This window comes from Ceratotherium simum, chromosome 25 (assembly GCF_057802395.1).
Source record: "Ceratotherium simum simum isolate JZ-2026a chromosome 25, ASM5780239v1, whole genome shotgun sequence".
NCBI lineage: Eukaryota > Metazoa > Chordata > Mammalia > Perissodactyla > Rhinocerotidae > Ceratotherium > Ceratotherium simum.
The window spans coordinates 21,887,498-21,909,527 of record NC_141924.1 but is presented as its reverse complement, the minus strand read 5'-3'; the positions used below and the strand labels follow the sequence as shown (position 1 = coordinate 21,909,527).

The 22,030-nt window shown below is 38.9% G+C and overlaps 1 protein-coding gene across 3 annotated transcripts; it reads left to right on the top strand.

Moving 5' to 3' along the window:
- Positions 1 to 6,925: 6,925 nt before the first annotated feature.
- On the top strand, positions 6,926 to 20,741 carry SPIC (Spi-C transcription factor). 3 transcript variants are annotated; one of them, XM_087449048.1, is made up of 7 exons: positions 6,926 to 7,018; positions 7,136 to 7,298; positions 9,468 to 9,493; positions 10,338 to 10,431; positions 11,150 to 11,262; positions 12,933 to 13,041; positions 16,450 to 20,741. In XM_087449048.1, exons 3-7 carry the CDS (start codon positions 9,491 to 9,493, stop codon positions 16,875 to 16,877), a joined length of 747 nt encoding a protein of 248 aa, XP_087305174.1. In that variant the 5' UTR covers positions 6,926 to 7,018; positions 7,136 to 7,298; positions 9,468 to 9,490; the 3' UTR covers positions 16,878 to 20,741. The 3 variants fall into 3 exon arrangements, with proteins under 3 accessions (XP_087305174.1, XP_087305175.1, XP_004418079.1); XM_087449049.1 differs by lacking the exon at positions 7,136 to 7,298; XM_004418022.3 differs by lacking the exons at positions 6,926 to 7,018; positions 7,136 to 7,298 and adding an exon at positions 7,312 to 7,867.
- The last annotated feature ends 1,289 nt before the right edge of the window (positions 20,742 to 22,030 follow it).

Here is a 22,030-nt window from a genome sequence, read left to right as displayed (position 1 = left end):
TTTTTTTTTTGTGAGGAAGATCAGCCTGAGCTAACATCCATGCTAATCCTCCTCTTTTTGCTGAGGAAGACCAGCTCTGAGCTAACATCTATTGCCAATCCTCCTCCTTTTTTTCCCCAAAGCCCCAGTAGATAGTTGTATGTCATAGCTGCACATCCTTCTAGTTGCTGTATGTGGGACGCGGCCTCAGCATGGCCAGAGAAGCGGTGCGTCGGTGCACGCCCAGGATCTGAACCTGGGCCGCCAGTAGCGGAGCGTGCGCACTTAACCGCTAAGCCACAGGGCTGGCCCGCAAAATTGTTTCTTTAGAATTTTCTTTTTTGGAACTTCACTTGCTTTAGGTGACCTTCTTATAGTACTTGTTCCCTTTATCTGCTGTTGTTTATTATTTTAGTATTAACATATTTTAAATTAACATTTTAATAAAATGAACACACATTAACCCATCTCCTGGTCCAAAAACTAAAACATTTTTAATAAATTATGTGCTGTTTCCTAGACCATCCTACTGCTTTCCCATTCCCAGGAGTAGCCACTGCCCTAAACTTTGTGCTTCTTATTCCCTTGATTTATAGACATGCATGCATACACACACACACTTACCATAGAAAGATAGATGATAGATAGATAGATAGACAGTTACAGAGAAAGAAAAAAAAGCTGATTAAAAATATATTGTTTAGGGGTCGGCCCAGCGGCATAGCGGTTAAGTGCGTGCACTCCACTTCAGCGGCCCAGGGTTCGCAGGTTTGGATCCCAGGCGCGCACCAACGCACCACTTGTCAAGCCATGCTGTGGTGGTGTCCCATATAAAGTAGAGGAAGATGGGCATGGATGTTAGCCCAGGGCCAATCTTCCTCAGCAAAAAGAAGAAGATTGGCATCGGATGTTAGCTCAGGGCTGATCTTCCTCACACACAAAAAATATATATATATATTGTTTAGTTGTTTGTTTTTGAACTCTGTAAAAATCCTGTCATATTTTAAGTGGTTTTTTGGGTTTTACTCTTTCACTGAACATTTAAGTGTTCAAGATTCTTCCATGTCATTTTACTTAGCTGTAGTTTATTCATTTCCACTCTGCTATGTTATCCCACTCTTCTAAAATATCACAATTTATTTATTCATTCTCTTGTCAGTGTGTATATATGTATATGTATGTATGTATCTATCTATCTTTGTGTGTGTATGTATATATAGATACGTATACAGTCACGTGCCACATAACAGTCTGGGTCAATGAAGGACCACATATACAACAGTGGTCCCGTAGGATTAGTACTGTATAGGGGGGCTGGCCTGGTGGCGTAGTGGTTAAGTTCACACGCTTTGCTTCAGCAGCCCGGGGTTCACAGGTTCAGATCCCAGGTGCAGACCTAAGCACCGCTCATCAAGCCATGCTGTGGAGGCGTCCCATATACAAAATAGAGGAGGATGGACACAGATGTTAGCTCAGGGCCAATCTTCCTCAGCAAAAAAAAAAAAAGAAAGAAAGAAAGATTAGCACTATATAGCCTAGGTGTGTAGTAGGCTACATCTAGGTTTGTGTAAGTACACTCTGATATCCACACAATGACAAAATTGATGCATTTCTCTGACGGATTGCCATCATTAAGCAATGGATGACTCTATATATTTCTCTATCTACATATATAGATGATACAATGCACTCATTTATTCATCCAACCTTCATTGCGGTTCCATGTTGGGTTACAGTTTTTTTCACCTGCTTCAGGAAAGCAAAAGACACATGAAAACTGTTCTTTTCCCCTCTGGAGTTGTCAAAGTAATATAGCAGAGATAATGCTGAAAATGACAGAATCCTACAAAAGTATAAGGTTATATGATCATGGTGAGGTGGTGGTTATCATGGAGAGTATGTGAAAGTTATAAAAATTATATAAGTGAAAAACTGCAGCAAAACAGCAATGAAGAACCCCTTGAAGAAGATTTTTGAAAGATTTCTCTCTTTTCTAACCATACCAAAGGCGGTCCATAGATTTTTAAAAATAAGTATTTTCATTGCTAATTGCAGTTATCTGATAAAAGTTAAATATAAAGAGACTATATATTTCATAATGAATGCCAACTGGATCCAGAAACTTATAGCCCGTTATAGACACATAGCTGTAACTTGGGATTCCATTAATGTGTCAGTTTCCTAAACTGCTTTGAGCTCAGAGAATCCCCCTGCTCTACTTTCCCTGCTAGCTCCCTACCAGTTAACCAGCTAACTTCTGTAGGAATGGGATGCGCTTTTCCATAATGAAGGATATTATTGCCCAGCTAATCAATTTTGTTAAAACATAGAGAGTTGCCACTCACGAATTGCTAGAAAAAGTATATTATTAACCAAAGGCCCTGGAGATGAAGCAGAATCAATTGCAAGCCCGTCTTCTTACTGAACTAGGAAGTGAAAATAGGCATGATGACCCCAGCAAGAGAAGGAGGAGGAGTAATCCCTCTTCCCTTTCCCAAGCTAGTGAATGGTTTAGGTTTAGAAGCTTCTGAGGCCAGCAGGGCTGAAGCGGAGAGGCGTACTTGCCTTCAGGTTCAAAACAAAGATGTATAAAGAATTTGGCTGTGGTTTAGCTCAATTCTCCCTACCTAGAATGCGGTCAGCTACACCAACAGGTTATCAGAGCTTAGCTGTTTTAGGACTAGAGAGTGACCTTGCACAGGATCAGTCATGTGCAGAACACAGGACCAGCAAATCACTACCCCTTCAGCGCCCCACAGAGACCATGAGGGTAGATCTGTTGTCTCCCCCTTCTCTGTGGAGCTGGGTGGTTTTCCACTAGTCCTGTGTCAGAGGAGTTTCCTCCGTTGGTATGAACACTAGTGGGAGCTATTAAAGTAATTACAGTTAATACGTAGAGCCTAAGAAGAATATTTGTGCAACCTGGTTATCGGGAAGAGGCACCGGTCACGGCAAGGGAAGAACTCAGTTTGAGTCCCGGCTCTGCCATTTGCCAGCTAGGCTACAGGTCCCAGATTTGGTAAAACAGGAGCAGTTTTAGTGATATAACAGCTACCATATACATGTTTACTACTCTTCTCCTGCACTTTCTCAATAAAACCTCTTATGAGCCCTTTGACATAAGGTCATGGAATTCTTATTCTCATTCTCAGTCTACTCCACAGATAAGGAAGCAAAGTCCAGTTGAATCAAAAGCCTTTGGTTGGAGTCAGGTAGAACTGGTTTGAAAACCTTCACCTCTACCACTCACTAGCTGTGTGACCTCGAGTAAGTCACTTAACCTCCCTGAGCCTCTTTCTTCATCTGTAAAACAGGGATAATTATAAAGCAGGACCTAACATGTGTTGAGCAGTTATTAAGTGCCAGGACTGTCCAAAGTACAATACATGGATTCACTCAGATTTTCACAATAACTCTATGTGGTAAGTAAAATCATTCCACATTTTACAGAGAGGAAACTGGGAGGTTAAGTAACTTGTCCAAGTTTACACAGATAGGAGATATAAAGCCACAATTGGAACTGAGGAATAATATCACCTCACAGCATTATTGTGAGGGTTAAATAATCTGTTATGATAACATATGTAGAAGTAATATATGACAAGATAGCACAAAGGATGGGAGGGGATGTAAATGGAATTATACTATGATAAGCTTCTTACACTATACATGAAATAGTATAATAATAACTCAAGGTAGACTGTGATAAATTAAGAATGCATATTGTAATCCCTAGAGCAACCACTAAAAATAACTTATAGAAGTATATCATATCATAACACATCATCACATTATAAAAAGCTAATGGGGGAAATAAAATGAAATAATAAAAATACTTATTTAATCCAAAAGAAAGCAGGACATGAAGAACAAGGGAACAAAAAGTAAATAGAACAAATAGGGCCGGCCCCGTGGCTTAGCGGTTAAGTGCGCGCGCTCTGCTACTGGCTGCCTGGGTTCGGATCCTGGGCGCACACCAACACACCGCTTCTCCGGCCATGTTGAGGCCGCATCCCACATACAGCAACTAGAAGGCTGTGCAACTATGACATAGAACTATCTACTGGGGCTTTGGGGGGGGGAAAAAAAAAGGAGGAGGACTGGCAATAGATGTTAGCTCAGAGCCAGTCTTCCTCAGCAAAATGAGGAGGATTAGCATGGATGTTAGCTCAGGGCTGATCTTCCTCACAAAAAAAAAAAAAAGAAAGAAAGAAAACAAATAGCTAGATGTTAGTCTTAAATCTAACCACATCAGTAATTACTAAACTGAACTAAACACCAAAAAGGCAGAGATCATCAAACTGGATAAAAAAGCATTACCCAATTATATGCTGCTTAAAGGACATACTTTAAATATAAAGACACATTCAAATTGGACGTGTTGAATGTAAAAAGGATAAGAAAGCTGGTGTGGTTAATATCAAAGCAGGCTTCAAGGGTTACCAGAAAACAAGACAGAAGTTTTGTAATGATAAAAGGCTCAATTCATCACGAACACATAACAATACCAAATAGAAGGCATCTAACAGAGCTTCAAAATACAGGAAGCAAAAATGGACAGAACTAAAGGAAGAAATAGCCAAATCCACAATTATACTTGAATGTTACTCTTTGTAATCTCTATAATCTTTTGTAATCTTTGTAATTGATAGAACACGTAGACAAAAAAAAAATCAGTAAGAGTACGGAAGATTTGAACAACATTATCAACCAACTAGATCTGACATTTATGGGCACTACACACAATAACTGCAAAATACACATTTCTCCAAGTGCAAATGGACCATTCATCAAGACATGTCCTATGTTGGGTCACAAAACAGGTCTCAATAAATTTCAAAGAATAATCTAGTGCAAGTAATTATTAAAATGAGAGTGAGGGTTAGCTGTTTGTCTCATAATCTGTGGTTCTATGAATTCTCCTACTCTCACATGAGAAATTTTCTAGCACCTTCCCAGTCTAGCAATATTATTTGCTTATTAGATTTTCAGAGATCTTACTAAGATTAAGACCCAGTTCTTTAATCCCCTAAACAACTGAGTTATTTAAATAGAAATTGCAAAAGATGATAAGAACTTGAACTTAGTCTCCCTTTTCCTGGGTTCTGAAGTTCTCTATTCTCAGAGAATGCAATCTTCCACCTGAAGCTTGAGACCATATGCTTTAGACTCCAGCACATCTATTGCTTAAGATTTTCTAAAATGATCTCAGTTGCCACTGAGGACAATGAACTTCTGCAAAAGAGAATCTGTCGATCAGAGATCCTCTCTTTAGAACCCTTGTTACTCAGCTCACTTCTGGAGTTGAGGGAAACATTGATGTCCACCCCCAAAAAGATGCTGTGTGTGTGTGTGTGTGTATTGGGTACAGATATCTCAAGAAGCAGTACTTAGAACTTAAATAAGAAAGCTGTGAAAGTACATTGTATCACAAGCTTCTAAACTGGGATCTGTTGGCCTTACTGGGAGGATTTGCCTAAAAACGTGTGCTGACGGCATTTTCGTGGGGAGAGAACTCATAGCTTTCATCAGATTCTCAAGGAATAGGAGCCTTGACCTCTAAGATGCTAAAACGATAATGCATCATCTTTCAAGTTGCTGAAAGCATTTTTACTTTAGCAGTACAAAGGACCCCAAACTGCATTTCTACCTTCTCATCTGTAATATAGAGTTGTGTCAAAAAGTGTCGTTGGTTTCACTAAAATTCCAAGCAGCAAACCTGGCTTCCACTCAACTCTTTTTCAGGGTCCATTTATTAGCATCTTGCAGAACAAAACTCTGGAAATACCAGTTGGGAAAATGCTGGTTTAGAAAGTTCACTTGTTTTTCCATTCATTTCAAATATGTACCAAGCCTGGGCGCTATAGGGACCACCATCAGGACTGAGAATCCTGGTCTGATGGAAGCCAATCTGCAGACACAGGGCTCCAGCATGGTGGTAGAGAGCATGAGCATGAAGTCACTTGGGCCCAAATCTGGACCCAGCCCAGCCCATCTCTCACTAGCAATTGGACCTTAGGAAAAATCATGAAATGTCTCTGAGCCTCGGTTTAGATTCCTCATCTGTGAAATGGAGCTAAGCAGGTAACTACTATCATATGTGATTTTTAGAATCTTTTGAAAAAAAAATTTTTTTGTTCTTTTGCCTTGATTGCCTTTTATTCTTTTGCCTTGCCTTGGTTGATCTAAACTCTCCCTCCTTCCTCTCTAACTTTGCCTCTTGGCTGCCAGGCTCATTTTGCTCCAGAACCCCTGGCTTTCTTTCGGTACCTCAAATAAAACAAACTCATTTCCATCTAAGGTTCTTTGCCCCTATTGTTTCCTCTGCCAGGAGGTGCTTCTCTGGATCTTTGCATCTCTTCTTTTCTTTTGCGCACTCGTTCTAATCATTGGATTTCAGCTCACATACGTTCCCTCCTCAGAGAATTTTCATGACTATTCACCATGACCACATACTCTCTATCACTTTCCCTTATCATTATCTACTACTTCTGTAGTCTGCTTTTTTTTTTGTCATCATTTCTCCTCCTTAGAGCTTGTTCAGGGCCTGGACATAGGACAGTGTCCAGCAAAAGAAAGAGCTCAGTAATATATATTTGTTGAATGAACCAAATGAAAAAATAAAGTGGCGCGAAAAGGGCGTAGACATAGGGATGGTACAGATGAAAAGCTCATCAACATTAGCCATTACGATTTTATACACTTGTTACTATAACATTTACATTTCAGAAGAGGGGATATGTGTTTATATTTGCATAACAAATCGGGTCTAAAAAGTAGTTGGTGTAGAACAATAGTCCCATATCAAAGGTGAGCTCAGATTCCAGCTATGCAAAACAGAAAATCGCTCTCCCCACCCACAAGGTTTACAAAAAATTCTTAGGTGGTTTCTCTCCCCGCCACCCCTCTGGCTAAATGTGACATCTATTAAAATGGCAAAAGGTTACAGTTAGGCAAGGGTGATGCAGACACGTGTTTCAGAGGGGAAGCTTATTTCCACCCGGTACCTGTGGATGTTAGATTGGACTCTGATGGACAGGTAAGATGGAATGGGTAAATGGGCAGATGGATGGACTGGGAAAGAAGATTTATAGGTGGAGGGAGCACCCGTAATTTCCATCAGAGCCACCAAAACCATCCCAAATAATCCTTCAAGCTAAATAAGAAGACTGGACCTGCTCTGCAAATGCACCAACATCAAGCATGTCCAATTAGATCACCAACTGTAAACCTCTTCTAACCGTTTTGGAGCCTCGACTGGATCCAGGTGTGGAGGGAAGACCGTAGCGTGGATTCCATTTCCTCCTCTTGAATGAATGGTGAGAAATAAGGCTGAATGGAGGGCCTCAAATGCCAGGGCAACAGCCTAAGCCTTTAAGACCTCTAAGTAAGGTCATCAGTGAACGACAGCATGAGTACAGTAAGGTTTGGGAGGAAAGAGACTAATCTGGGGAGGCGAGAGTGAAAGCTGTTAACAGTCCAGTCAAGAAAGGCAATATAGGGTCCAGAATCAGGCAAGAAGTTATAGGAATAAAAAAAGAAGAAGGGACAAGAGTTGTACAGGTCAGAGGTTTCCAGTGGGGCTGTGCAGACCAGAGGAGCTGCAACTTATGCCGGGTGGGGGTTTCATGGGTTTCTTCTAATGCTTTTGGCCCATAGGATACAAACTATTCTGTGCCTCTTCAAAATAATAGCCCCTGGTGTCTACTGGCTGTATCATGAAATAGAAATTATGAAGGCACTGTATCTTTTAAAAAAAATCCCCTTTTGTAGCACTTCCTTAAAAACAGCTATTTAATGCAACTCTGCCAGTGAGTTCTTGACAGTTCTGTCTTAACGATTCTGATATTAATGAGACATCTTTGTAAAGGGTTGAAGTATCTTCCTGGTAAGTGTTTAGCTTACACTTTTCAAAATACCTTATAATAACTGTTAATTTTCTCCTTTGGCCTAATGAGTGTTTCTCATTGACTGCCTGTTCCGATACAAGAAATATTAAGTAATTGAAGTGATCAATAACGTTTTCAAGCTTTTTTTTCCCTTTGGGTTTGCTACTTTTAAGAGTTGTGGTAGTTTTGTGGGGTATTTTAGTCAAAGAGAATAGCTTCATTTAAATATTTAATTCAAAGTACAACACTCATGTTATGCATTTGCTTTGGCGCTTATAAGTCAGGGCATAATTAATTGAAGAGTCATTGACATGGCTTTTTAAAAATACATATACTGATAACATTCATTAGGGACTAGAGCCCAGTGATTTATGGATTTTCTTTTTTTTTTTTAAGTTTTTCCTAAATTGTTCAGTATCTCCTACATTGGAAAACTGTATTTCTTTTTCATTTTCCAGCTTTATTGAGATATAATTGATGTATATTGTGTAAGTTTAAGGTGTACAACATGCTGATTTGACTTACATATATATTGCAAAATGATTACCACGATAAGTTTAGTTAACACACCCATCATGTCACATAGTTACCTTTTTTTAATGGGCTTTTCTTCTCACGTTCTCTTTTAACTGACATGATATAGTGATTTCAAAGAGCAGAATAGAATTTTGATGTCTGATGTATTATATTGATGTATTATGCATATGTTTAATAATAGCATTAGATTATGCTATCTAATATAATGTAATATAATATTATCTAATATAATTCTTTGTACTATGCAGTGTTAAATATTAAAGCGTAAGCTCATTGTGTTTTCAGGATAAATGCTAAGAACTTGTGTATAAACAGAGTTGCCTGGTATGCTAAATGACACGATCAGAAATGTTGGACCCATCACACGCTCTTTCTTACGTGGATTTGTTTGTTTTTTGTGTCGTTCTAAAGAACACAGAGTTAAAAAACATTTGATGTGAGTCTGTGTGATAATTGTTTATTTAAAACAAAATCTAAATTACTTACAGGGATAAGGAAGCAGATAACTTAAAATTATAGACCAGCGTTCTTAACGTAAGATTTTAGAAAATCCACGGATGGGTTTAATCGGGTACATTTTATTTGTAATGTAAGTCCACATTTCATGAGAGAAAAAGCATGTCTTTCACCAGATCCTCAGAAGGCTCTGACACCAGAAAAGTTAAAAAAAAAATCACTGGTATAAATGGAGAGTTACGTTAAGGTAAAAAAGATTTTGATTTTCAGAATTTTTCAACACTTTAATACTTAAAGGAATTTTAAAATACTTGAAATACTTAAATATATTCCTGTGCTAATTCCATAAATTAAGCAGTTTAGATAATTAACTCTATTTAGCTATTTTAACATTCAAGAAGTTTTGTAAAGATAGAAAAGCAGAAAGAAACGTTTGTAGGAAATTTTGTAGAAATAAAATTTGTTCTTATCAAAGAGAATTCAGATGGTACTTTTGGTTTATATAAGATTTTCAGAAAATAGTTTTTGAGTAAGCTCTTTTAATTCAGAGGTAAATTAAATAGAGACAGTACTTAATTTTGTTTTTTAAATATTAATCTTTTTCAGAACTGTCAATTTATTAACGAAGCATGGTAAGTTGGCATTTTAAAATCTTTCCGCTTTCTCCATTTTGAAAATAAAATATATGGATCATATTAATAAGGATATGAAATGATTTACAAAACAGTTCAATATTAGGTCTTGGAGACATGCTTTGGAAATTAAAGAGCATTTAATTTTTAAGTAACAATTCAGATTCCTTCAATTAAAGATATTTCCTTGATCCCTTTTTCCAAATCAGTCTCCTACTATACAACTCTTTGCTAAAGTTTACAAGAGTGTTAAATACTATACTATAGAATGGATACAGCTCTCTCTCTTTTTTTTTTTTTTTGGTAAGGAAGATCAGCCCCGAGCTAACATCTGATGCCAATCCTCTTCCTTTTGCCGAGGAAGATCGGCTCTGAGCTAACATCCATGCCCATCTTCCTCTACTTTATACGGGACGCAGCCACAGCATGGCTCCACGAGCGGTGTGTCTGTGCGTGCCCAAGATCTGAACCTGCGAACCACGGCCCCCGAAGTGGAGGGTGCACACCTAACCACTGCGCCACCAGGCTGGCCTGGATACTGCGCTCTAAATAGTATATTATAGAGCAATGGATCTCAACCAGGGTCGATTTTGTCACTCAGGGTATATTTGGCAATGTCTGAGACATTTTTGATTGTCACAACTCTGGGAGTGCTACTAGCATCTAATGGATAGAGGCCAGAGATGCTACTAAACATCCTACAAGGCACAGGACAGCCTCCCAACAGAGATTTAGCCAACCTAAAAATGTCAATAGTGCCATGATTGAGAAACTCTTTTATGTCAGAAGAATTAAGTTCAATTGGTAATTTCATAACTCCTGAGTTCTGCCATTGTTCTAACAGGCTTGTGTTGAACAAGATAAGCTGGGACAGGCATTTGAAGACGCTTTTGAGGTATTGAAGCAACATTCAACTGGAGATCTTCAGTACTCCCCAGGTAAAGATGTCAGTCCCCTTCTTCCTCTGGTACATCAAATGGCTTGTTGGTCACATACACACGTAAGAACAATGACCAGAACAGAGAAGACCATTTTTACCCGATGCATCTAGAATTAATTCTAACGAACGCGAAAAGCATCCAGGGTTACCTAGCCTAAATAAATTCAAAGTCTTGCATATAAAAATGCAGAGAACGTAGAGAATGACCTTCCACACAGGAATACTAACACATATAATTATTTGCTTTGAGCATATTTCGTTGACATTTATTTATCTAATAGACAGATAATTTTAACTATTCAGAAAGGTCTTTTCAATTATTGTAATTTATCTTACAGACCTTCCACCCATCCAACAGATAGTCTACTCAAAAGAATAAATATTCTTCTTCTTCCTCTCCCATTACCCTACAGATTATAGAATGGTAGTCTAGAGGAAATGAAGATATTTTTCTATTGAGTTCACACAAGGTGTTGGGAGCATTTCCAAGATAAAAGAAATCAGGAGATTTCAGCCTACAAGGAGCTGTAATTGTAAAAGAGTTCCTGTAATACTAGCATAATGCAACAAACTCCATAGAGAAATGCAAAATGAGAAGAGAACCTGGAAAGAGAACATGGGAAGGAGCAATTGCATATATAAGCATTTATAAACATACACACACACACAAATATAAACCTTGACATTTTCAGTTTCTTTCTCTGTTTTTAAATTAGATTACAAAAATTACCTCGCGTTCATCAACCACTGTTCTCATGTCAGAGGAAATTCCAACTGCTGTGGTGTGCTGCCTGTAGAGGAACCTGTCTATAACTGGAGAACAGTAATAGTGAGTACATGTACCAGGAGACCACCCCTCAGGAACAGGCAAATTTCCCATTTGTACCAGCCTTCCACTTGGTGTAAGCTAGCCGAAACCCAGCTTAAAGACAGCCCTGACTGTAGCATGCTTATTCATGACCATCATAGTGTGAATTGACAGTCAAGGTGGGTGATCATCAGCAATGCCATCAAGAAGGAAACTGCCCTTCATCATTGCTCTCCCCCCAGCTTCAGACTGGTTTAAGAGACTTCCGTAAAGAGGAGGTGCTTTTAGGGTTCTCATATCACTTCTTAGTCCATCTGGAAAATTGCCCAAAGTTGTGGTTCCTCTAAAAGCCGTAGAGCAAAGGCCCAAACTTCTCCAGTACTGGCTTTACTTACAATCTAGTATTAACCTGCTCTGTTTTCCCTCCCAAACTCAGAGCTAGCTACATGTGTTGGACCAATTTGTTTATATTTTAGTAGCCTTCTGCAAACGAAAGTGTCCTCACCATCTATCTCTCCATTCATGTGTTCTTTTATGTTGTTTTCTTTTTTTTTTTTTGCTGAGGAAGATTCTCCCTGAGCTAACATCTGTTGCCAATCTTCCTCTCTTTGCTTGAGGAAGATCGCCCTGAGCTAACATCCGTGCCAATCTTCCTCTATTTTGTATGTGGATCGCCATCATAGCATGGCCACCAATGAGTGGTGTAGGTCTGTGCCTGGGAACTGTACCTGGGCTGCCGAAGTGGAGTGTGCCAAATGTAACCACTAGGCCACGGGGCTGGCCGCTATATTGTTTTCTTGATGTATCCATTTTATCACCAGTCTTAGTATAGTGGGATGTAAATATAAAATGGTTTTTCTTTAGTCATTACCTTCAATCGTGCTATGTCAAATGTCCTTTATCTGACCCTGCAAATTGTCAGGACCTCTCCACAAGGATTTCTTTGAAGAGGGAGTTTTGGTTCCAGCATAACATTTTCTGCCTCCACTTAGGGTTGCCAGGTAAAACACAGAATGCTCAATATTTTTAGTTGCGAAACCGTACTTCCACTTTAACTCACACCCCCTAGCTTACACTGTATAGCCTCTTGTGGTTGGGGACTCCTTGCCTTCTGGGTAGCTATCTTGTGTGGGGTGTGGTAAGATGATGCAAGTCCAGCCCCTTCCACTGTGTCTAATTAACCCATAGAGATCCACATATCCTTGCTGTATGTGATGGTAGGAGCTCCGGTTCCTCCCTCCTGTCCCCTCTCTTGGCTCTGCCCTGCCTTGGCTGCCATCTTTCTCTTCTTATCTCCTCTTGCCCAGATGGGCATCCAACTCAGGAATGGAAGCCCATCTTCCCTTTTAGCTGGCACCTCAATTTCTACTAATGATTCTTTTGGATCTTTCTTTCTCACTGGGCATTTTTAGGGGGATGGAGGGAAGCAACTCCCTCTCCTTTCTCATAGGGAAGGGAGTATATGGAACTCTTCACAAAGCCAAAGATTACCCTCCATCCCTTGGTCCTCTTTTTATACAGGTTTGATGCTAGTTCTATCCTGGGAGAGATCTGGCTGCAATTGAGGGTAGTGCTTTCTAGAATTTGGGAGATGCTTAGCACTTTTTTTGTCCTCAACCTTTGACTTTTGCCACCAACTGGAGGGCCACATGGAAAGTCCCACTTAACATCTTGCTGCATTATTTATACAGAACAGTGCTGCAGACCTCTATTTTGAAGGAAATATTCATCAATCTCTGCAGAACATCCCTGAAAACCAGCTAGTACAACCTGCTGTTCTCCAGCAAAAGGGAGGAAAAGGTATGTAGATCCATCACTCGTTGTGTAGGTAAAAGAAACAGATCTTCCACAAAGCAGCTTTAAGGGGATTTCATGTCTGAGTTTGGAATTGTATTTGCAAAATATCTTTTATCATGATTGAGAATAATTTAACTCTGACAGACTGAACCACTCCAAGCCGTTCATCTTGAGTAAGCCTCCCTATCGCTTCATAGAGATGTTCTGAAGCTACAAAGTGTCACTTTTCTCAAATAAATCTGTATTCAAGAATAATGTATACATATTTTAGGTATAGAAGGGGGAACTTTTCTGTAAATTATTTTAGCAATCTTATTCTAATTGTGAAGCACTCAAGATAGAAATCATCTTGTCTGTTAAGTTTTCTGCAAAAAAAAGTTCCATAATAATTCGATATTTCATAAATTTGAAATCTGATTTCATAAATTTAAGATGATGATGATCTCACCTAACAGATGGGAAAATGTGGTAAAGCAGGATAGTAGCCTCTATTGGCTAAAATATGGGGCACACACATTCTCATGCACTATTGGAGGGAGTGTAAATTGGTACAAAGTTTTGCGAGGCAATTTGGCAATAACAATCAAAATTTTTAAATATTCATATCTTTTGACTCTTAGAGACTATATAACTCAGGATTGAGTGTGAACTCTGGGTTAATTGTGAGAGCCTGGGCAAATCACTTAACCTTCTGTACCACAGTTTCCTTATTCAAAAAACAAATAATAATTGTATGGATTTTGTAAGATAGCTGTAAAAATTAAATGAGAATAACTATGTAAAGCATTATGCTCGTAGCCTGGCATTGTAATAATTTCTCAAGCTACCCTTGATGTGTGTGCGTGTTGTGTGTGTGTGTACATATATATGTATTAGGATGTTCCTTGCCATGTTGTTTGTGATAGTAAAAGACTGGAACTCAACTACCATATTTGTTTGTGTATAAGGTACAGAGATGTTTAAGATACATCCCAATTTTACAATGCAATGATAATTTATCACAGTTACTTAAAATTATTTTAAGTGAACATTTTTTAGTAAAACTAGTTTTGTTCCTAGAAAACGGTATACTATATCCTAGAATCATAAAATTCTAACTATGCAGTAATATTCTAATCCAGCAAGAAATAATGCATATAATCACACAGATAAAATAAATATACTGTATCACTGAGTATTGGTATTGAACATTGAGCCACGGTAGTAATTTAATATAAGGAGGATAACACTTCTACCTCTGTCCAGATGTTTAGCTTGTCACCTATTATTTTTTTTATAACTAACCACTAACTCACCCCAGAGTGTGAAGCCTGCGTCTTTTCACTGGTGTTTGTGCTGTGGAGCTTTGCCATTAGGAGACACTTCATCCACCATTTTCTGTTTCTTGTTTCTGTTCATCCACCTGAAATAGGGATACATTTGAAACAGAATGAAATTTCGAAATAACTCAGGCACTCGTTATTGGGAGAAAAATAATACATACATAAAACAGAACATATATAGCTATTAAAAGGCATGAAGGCATACCTTATATATTGATACAGAAAGAACTCTAAAATACATTTACTTTTTTGTTTTAATCCTTTTTAATTCCATAATTCAAAAGTAGTAATGTTCATTATTAAAAATTCAAATGATTCAGAAGTATGTAAAGAATAAGCGAAAGTATTCCTTCTTTCCATGCTATGCTCCAGAAGTAAGCATTGTCAACAGTTCGGTCTTTCATCTATCTATAACTAATCTCTATATTGTTCTATGATTTAATTAAAGATATATTATTCACTGAAAAAAGTGCAAAATAGTGTGATACTATTTGTAATTTTTAAAGGAGATGCATATGTTTATATATGCAAAAAAGAAGACAAAACATTTTCTAGAAATATGTAGGATAGACTGAAACTTTTACTTTCACTTTGTGCTTCTGTTTGAACGTTTTACCATGAACACATAATGTTTTTATTTTTAAAAAATAAAAAGATAACATTTTTTTCAAAATTGAAAACAAATTTAGGGCCGGCCCTGTGGCTTGGTGGTTAAGTGCGCGCGCTGCGATGCTGGCAGCCCGGGTTCGGATCCCGGGTGCGCATTGAGGCACCACTTCTCCGTCCATCCTGGGGCCGAGTCCCACATACAGCAACTAGAAGGGTGTGCAGCTATGACATACAACTATCTACTGGGGCTTTGGGGGCAAAAAATAAAATAAATAATAAATAAAAATTTAAAAAAAACAAAAAAAAAAAAGAAAACAAATTTAAAAAGATGAGGATCTATTGTAATTGATTTGACCACTAGATGAGAGGCAGAGAGTTTGTTGAAGGCTGTGACTTTAATTCATGATGTGTTTTTTGGTAAGTCCCTTTCATTTCTCAATTCATAAACTCAAGATAATATAACACAAAAGATAATCTTTGTAAAAACCTTTGAGGTTTTTGGATGAATGATGACTGATGCAAGAGTATTACTCCCCAGAGAGTGTTTAAAGCAGTTTGAGAATCCACTATTCTACTTTCTCAAGGGGAAAATGGAATTTGGCCATCGATTTTTTAGCTACTGACAGATCTAGTGGGGCGTGGTATTTATAGGCCAATTCAGAAGTCACAAAACGGGCTGTCACCTTTGTTCTCTGTTAGACCAAAGAAATCAAATCAACTGAACAAACAAAAACCATCACAACAAATCCTCCCAAAGTTTTCTGTTTACTTACTCTGAAATGTAAAGGGCTGTGTTCCTAAAGAGAAGAAAACTCTGGTAGTACCATTTTATTTCACAGCAATGAAAAATATCACAAGGCCCATTGCCATTGCTCATAAATAATGTCAAAATATCATGAAGATGTTTTGGCGTTTTCCACTCCAGTTTTTCTATTCTTTATGTTTCAAGTCATTACGCAGACCCAGAATTAGCATTTTTACCAAAGTCTCTGTTATTGCTTTCTCGTATGTTGGCGTACAGTTTTGCTTTTACAAAACGCATTCACATTTCTTATCTCATTTGACTTAACTCATTTGAATAAAGCCCCTTCAAATGACTTGCTTTCTGGAAATGGCTTTTGAGGCTTTTCTTTAAAACCACTAAACGTTGCAGTCCAGTTTGCTCAGTTTTGTTGTTCTATAGAAAGTTTAACATATGACATAAAACTAGTAGTCAAGATTTAACTGTGAAGAAAGACCACATGACATACGGGAGACTTGGGTGAAAAGGGTCTGTGCTTCCCTTTTCCAATAGACTAGACAGACCCTTGACTTTCAAGTCCCATAAAATGATGCCATTAATGCATTCCTAAGGGGGTGAGGAGGAGGAAAACCAGTCCCAATGTAGCTTTTAATTCTGGAGTCATTCAACAAACTCTTCCTGAAGATGTTCCTTGTGTACAGGTAGGGTGGAAAATGACATTGTTTTTCTCCATTTCAGGCAGGAAGAAGCTCCGACTGTTTGAATATCTTCATGAATCCCTGAGTAATCCCGAGATGGCATCTTGTATTCAGTGGGTAGATAAAAACAGAGGCATCTTTCAGTTTATATCAAAAAACAAAGAAAAACTTGCCCAACTTTGGGGAAAAAGAAAAGGCAACCGAAAGACCATGACTTACCAGAAAATGGCCAGAGCACTGAGGAATTATGGAAGGACTGGGGAAATCACCAAAATCCGGAGAAAGCTCACTTACCAATTCAGCGAGGCCATTCTCCAAAGACTTTCTCCATCTTATTTCTTGGAAAAGGAGATCTTCTACTCACAGTATGTTCAACCTGATCAAGGATATCTCAGTTTAAATAACTGGAATGCAAATTATAATTATACATATGCCAATTACCATGAGCTAGGTCGCCCTGATTGCTAACTATACTCTTACATTTCATGATTTCCTGGCATCAGAAATCCCTACAAATTTCAGGATTTTTTTCTTAAAGCAAATACTGAACAGAAAAAAAACCATTTAACTTCATTGTTGCTATCTTTTATTAAATAGCATAATTTACACTAACTTGGTGAGAAATTCTGCTAGTGAACAACTTTAAAATAATCAAATCCTATTTGAAAGTATAGACTAGATGTCCTTGCTTTTCCTGTTGTCTATGCAATACTTTTTTAGATTAACAACGCCTGTAGAGATGATTTGATTTATATATTCATTTAAATATTATTTTCCTGTCATGACACTCAGACAAAAAAAAATCACTCTAACATATATCCGATGGCTTTAGCAACATAACAAAAAATGATGGCATATGATGGTGTTCATGCTAAAATAATTCGTGGCTTTAAAAATTTCAGAGGCTATCTATACTGAGCCTATATTTTCTTGGCACTTCAGACCTCATGATCTGTAACCTTGTGGCGCTAAAGAGACCATGGGCTAAGGAAAATCCCACCTACCTTAATGATAATAAAACTCCGAAGCTTACACTTCCCACAAATCATTTTCTTGCATTTCTCTCTTCCCTATAGCAGATCCAGGAGCTAACGTTTCTTGCTCTCCTGCCAGTTAGCCACAGGGAGGTGCTTTTGCCCCATTATCTTCCTGGCCCAACCTTGGCACATGATCTCTTTCTTCTTCCCTTGAACTAGCCCAGCTGAGACCAGACTGGAACAGTTGGAGAGAAAAAAAAGGCTTTGATAAAGGAAAGAGACTAGCAAATAATAAACCCAGAGAGGAACCAGTAATTTAAGCAGTCTGGCTTGAAAGCTATGGTTTATTCTCAACATTCCATAAGGAACCCGAGGAAGAAACTGTTTCTTACTTGCTGCTTGGCAGCCTGGTGCATGTGCCGTGTGTATTACCATGAAGCAGGAGAGCTTCCTGGACTACATGGGCCATCTTCAGTCCAGGACAAGGTGCCTGCCCTATCGAATTTGCAGCTTTCCCAGTCTGCCCTTTTCCTTTGTGTCCTCCTGGTGCCCTTCCTTCCCCAGGGACTCTTAGGAAAGAACATGGCAGACCCAGAGTGACTAAATGGAGGCTAACTTGATATAGGCCATCTCCACATGTAGTCTGAGTTTCTATTATAGCTGAATGTTTGTGTCTTCCCAAAATTCACATGTTGAAACGTAACGCCCAATGTGATGGTATTTGGAGATGGGGTCTTTGGGAGGTGATTAGGTCATGAGGGTGGATCCCTCATGAATGGTTTTAGTGTCCTTATAAAAGAGATCCCCAAGAGCTCCCTTTCCCCTTCCACCCTGCGAGGATACTAGAAGACGGGCCGTCTAGGAACCAGGAAGTAGCCCTCACCAGAACTGAATCTGCTGGCACCTTGATCACGGACTTCCCAGCCTCCTGAACTGTGAGAAATAAATTTCTGTTGTTTATAAGCCACCCAGTTTATAGTATTCTGTCATAGCAGCCTGAACAGTGAGACAGTTTTAATTAGTGCTAACATCAAAGTAGAACTCAGCATTTATACTCATTCTCCCACAAAGAAAATATGCTTTATAAAACAATAAAGAACATAAATTTTACCAAAGATTGCAAAGAGGAAATGAAGAGTGTTTACACTACAAATCATTCAGCTAATGACTTAATAAAATTCCATCAGCATTTTTTTTTTTTGTGAGGAAGATCAGCCCTGAGCTAACATCCGTGCTAATCCTCTTCTTTTTTTTGCTGAGGAAGACCAGCTCTGAGCTAACATCTATTGCCAATCCTCCTCCTTTTTTTTCCCCCAAAGCCCCAGTAGATAGTTGTATGTCATAGTTGCACATCTTTCTAGTTGCTGTATGTGGGACACGGCCTCAGCATGGCTGGAGAAGCGGTGCGTCAGTGCGCGCCCGGGATCCAAACCCGGGCTGCCAGTAGCGGAGCGCGCACACTTAACCCCTAAGCCACGGGGCCGGCCCTCCACCAGCATTTTACTTTTCCCCATATCCCTCCTATACTCAAGGCCAGCTTAAGGGGTTCATCTTGACAATTCTCCCAAAAGCTCCCAGTCAGCTCCAACTCTCTTACTGTTATACAGAGTTGCTTCCTCTTGGGCAGAAACCTGAGCTCTGCCTTTTACCCAAAATGCACCTACCAAAGCCCATTTTCACAAGCAGTTTCTTTCTTATAAAAAGATATGCTTATACCAGCTGTTCAAAGACTAAAACCTTCTTCATATACTATGGGAAATAATACTTTGTTCCACATAAGGTAGGATTACTCCATGCCACTACCCAAGGACAAGGAAGAGAGACTTCTTAGCCTTTGTTCATGGCCCCTCATTCCCTTGTGTAGGGTATCCTGCCTCTATCTTGTCATTTTCGTCTTGTTGAATGACTCAGTTAAACTCTTCTCCAGTGAGCGGGAGTTCTGAGAAGCAGATTTCATCCAGTCACAGTGCATCTCATGGGTAGCTTCCCATTATTCGCTCTCGGCCCAGATATAAGGCATGAACTCTTTCCTTCCAGGTATTTATGTTAGCACTTTAAATCACAGGATCCTGCTCTGCACTCTGGCTCTGGAGGTTATCTCCTTCTGGTTGGTTTATCTTCTTTTCTCCCTCAGTCCTTCCTATTCATAAGACATAAGTAAATGCTGAGAATGTTTTCTTTTTCCTCATCCCAGCCATTCTATGTAGGAAATAGGAGATATTCTATGGGGCAGCCCTGCTCAAAGGCACCTCCTTTAATAAATTAAGGGAAAAACTAAATGCATGAAGCAGATGGCAGCATTAATTATAATACATAAACTGAAAAACAGCTAAAATAATTTCTTTCTTCTCTTCCATTCCTTTCTTCCTTCTTCCTGCTACCCTACGCCAGGTAGAATACGCCACACTCTGGGAATCCAGTGCCAAGTGAAACAGACATGGTTCCTTCTGTCAGGAAGCTTCAATTCTGTCAATATTTAATCATAAATTTATATATTCTATTATTATTTAACCAAAATTTACTTAATGGTTTACAGATGAGCAATTTGTTAATTGATTGAGAACACATACGTAGTAAAAGTACGTAAAGTGCATTCATGTGGCAGCATTAATTATATCTAACCTTAACTGCACAGATTGGTGTATATACCCATATAATCATCATTCTGTTAAGATACATAACATTTCCAGAATCGCATAAGGTTCTTTTACTCCCCTCCCCAATCTATGCCCGCCTACTCAAACAGCATATACATGGAATCGTACAGTAGGTTCTCTTTTGCATCTGGTTTTATTTCCCTCAATATATTTATGAAGGTTATCAATGTTACTGTATGCACCAGGAGTTTATTCTTTTCCATTGCTTTTCAGCTCCTGATTTTTAAAGGACAGCACCAGTTTTTTTACAGCCCTGAAATCTCTCCTTTAATCTCCAGATTTTATAAATATTAAATGGACCCTGAATATTCCTATCCTCACAAGGACAGTGTCACACTTCTTATCAAACATCATCGATGCCTGTTCTCCAAAGAGCTGGAATGATTCTTGTACAGCCATATAACCACAACTTAAATTTATCTTTAGATATTTTGATTCATATATTTTTCTCCAACTCATATAATCTGGGTAGAATTTCATTTTGTATTTTGATGGTGTGAATTCTAATAATAAAGATACTAATGTAAAATAGATTTTTAAAAATTTACTTCTGGCCGGCCCCGTGGCTTAGTGGTTAAGCGCACACACTCCGCTACTGGCGGCCTGGGTTCGGATCCCGGGCGCTCACCAATACACTGCTTCTCCGGCCATGCTGAGGCCACATCCCACATACAGCAACTAGAAGGATGTGCAACTATGACGTGCAACTATCTACTGGGGCTTTGGGAAAAAAAAAAAAAGAAGATTTAAAGATTTACTTCTTTTTTTTTTTTTTTGTGAGGAAGGTTAGCCCTGAGCTAACATCTGTTGCCAATCCTCCCGTTTTTGCTGAGGAAGATTGGCCCTGCGCTAACATCCCTACCCATCTTCCTCTGCTTTATATGGGATGCCCCCACAGCATGGCTTCACAAGTGGTACGTCGGTCCGCGACCGGGATCCGAAACTTTGAACCCCGGGCCGCCAAAGTGGAGCGTGTGAACTTAACCGCTCCACCACCAGGGCGGCCCCAGAAAAAATTTATTTCTTTTTCATGGATTAATGAAAGTTACCGAAAACATTTTGAACAACTGAAATGAACCATACTTCTTCAAGTTTCCTGCCCCCAACTTGGTACTGAGGATACCCTGTCTTTGCCCACACAATATGGTGAAAAATTACTTTGAATTTGAGGGATGGCTGCCTGTCTAATTTAGGCCTGGATGGATATTAGGGGCAGTGGGTAGATAAAGAAAGAAAGGGGACTTCAGGTAGGGATTGTGTGTACTTTGTCAGGCCAGAGCAGTGGGGCATCCCATGAATGTGTGAAATACACTAGCTCAAGAATTGTCTGTCAGGAGCAGCCTTGACTTACCCAGGCCATGATCTAGTTTTGTAAAGGGTTGAAAGTGGAAGAAGAACCTAGAGAATCTAGGTTTTTTTGGTAGTGGGCCAGAAGATCAGAAATCCAAATATGGAGGGTACATGAATATTTTAATGGTGATCTGATGAGTCAATAATTGGTGCCAAAGAAGTAGATGTGGTTCAAATATGAGATATTTGCAAATTGTGCAAGAACAAAGCTTTGCACAATGTTTGGGTCTGCTCTCAGAGGTAACTGTTCTCAACAGCTGTAGGAGCTAATGAAGATTCTCTTTGATAAGGAAACCCACTCAGGATTTGTAGTGGTGGACTATTAATCAACAAAAGGCCAGTGAGTTCATATACAGCTTAAGTGAACAAATGGTATTTCCTATAATATATATTTTATGATGTAGGTGAACAAATAAAGTTTTACATAACAAGCACGTTTTTACATAAGCAATTAAATCACAGCAAGTCATGTGATAAAAGATCACATTCACAAGTTTTGGTGTCAGACTGATACCTCTCAGGATACTTCGTTTCTCATTAACTCTTAGTAAAAGTGGAGAGATCAGTTAGGATGCTCTGTGCTTCAAGTAACAAAAAATCCTGACTCAAACTGGTTTAAATGGTAAGAAAATTGATT

Bases quoted from the DNA above. Each gene is read 5' to 3' on its own strand.
- SPIC (XM_087449049.1), top strand. The intron at 11,263-12,932 runs GTGAGTACATGT...TTATTTATACAG, and splicing joins ATAACTGGAGAACAGTAATA to AACAGTGCTGCAGACCTCTA. The intron at 13,042-16,449 runs GTATGTAGATCC...TCTCCATTTCAG, and splicing joins CCAGCAAAAGGGAGGAAAAG to GCAGGAAGAAGCTCCGACTG.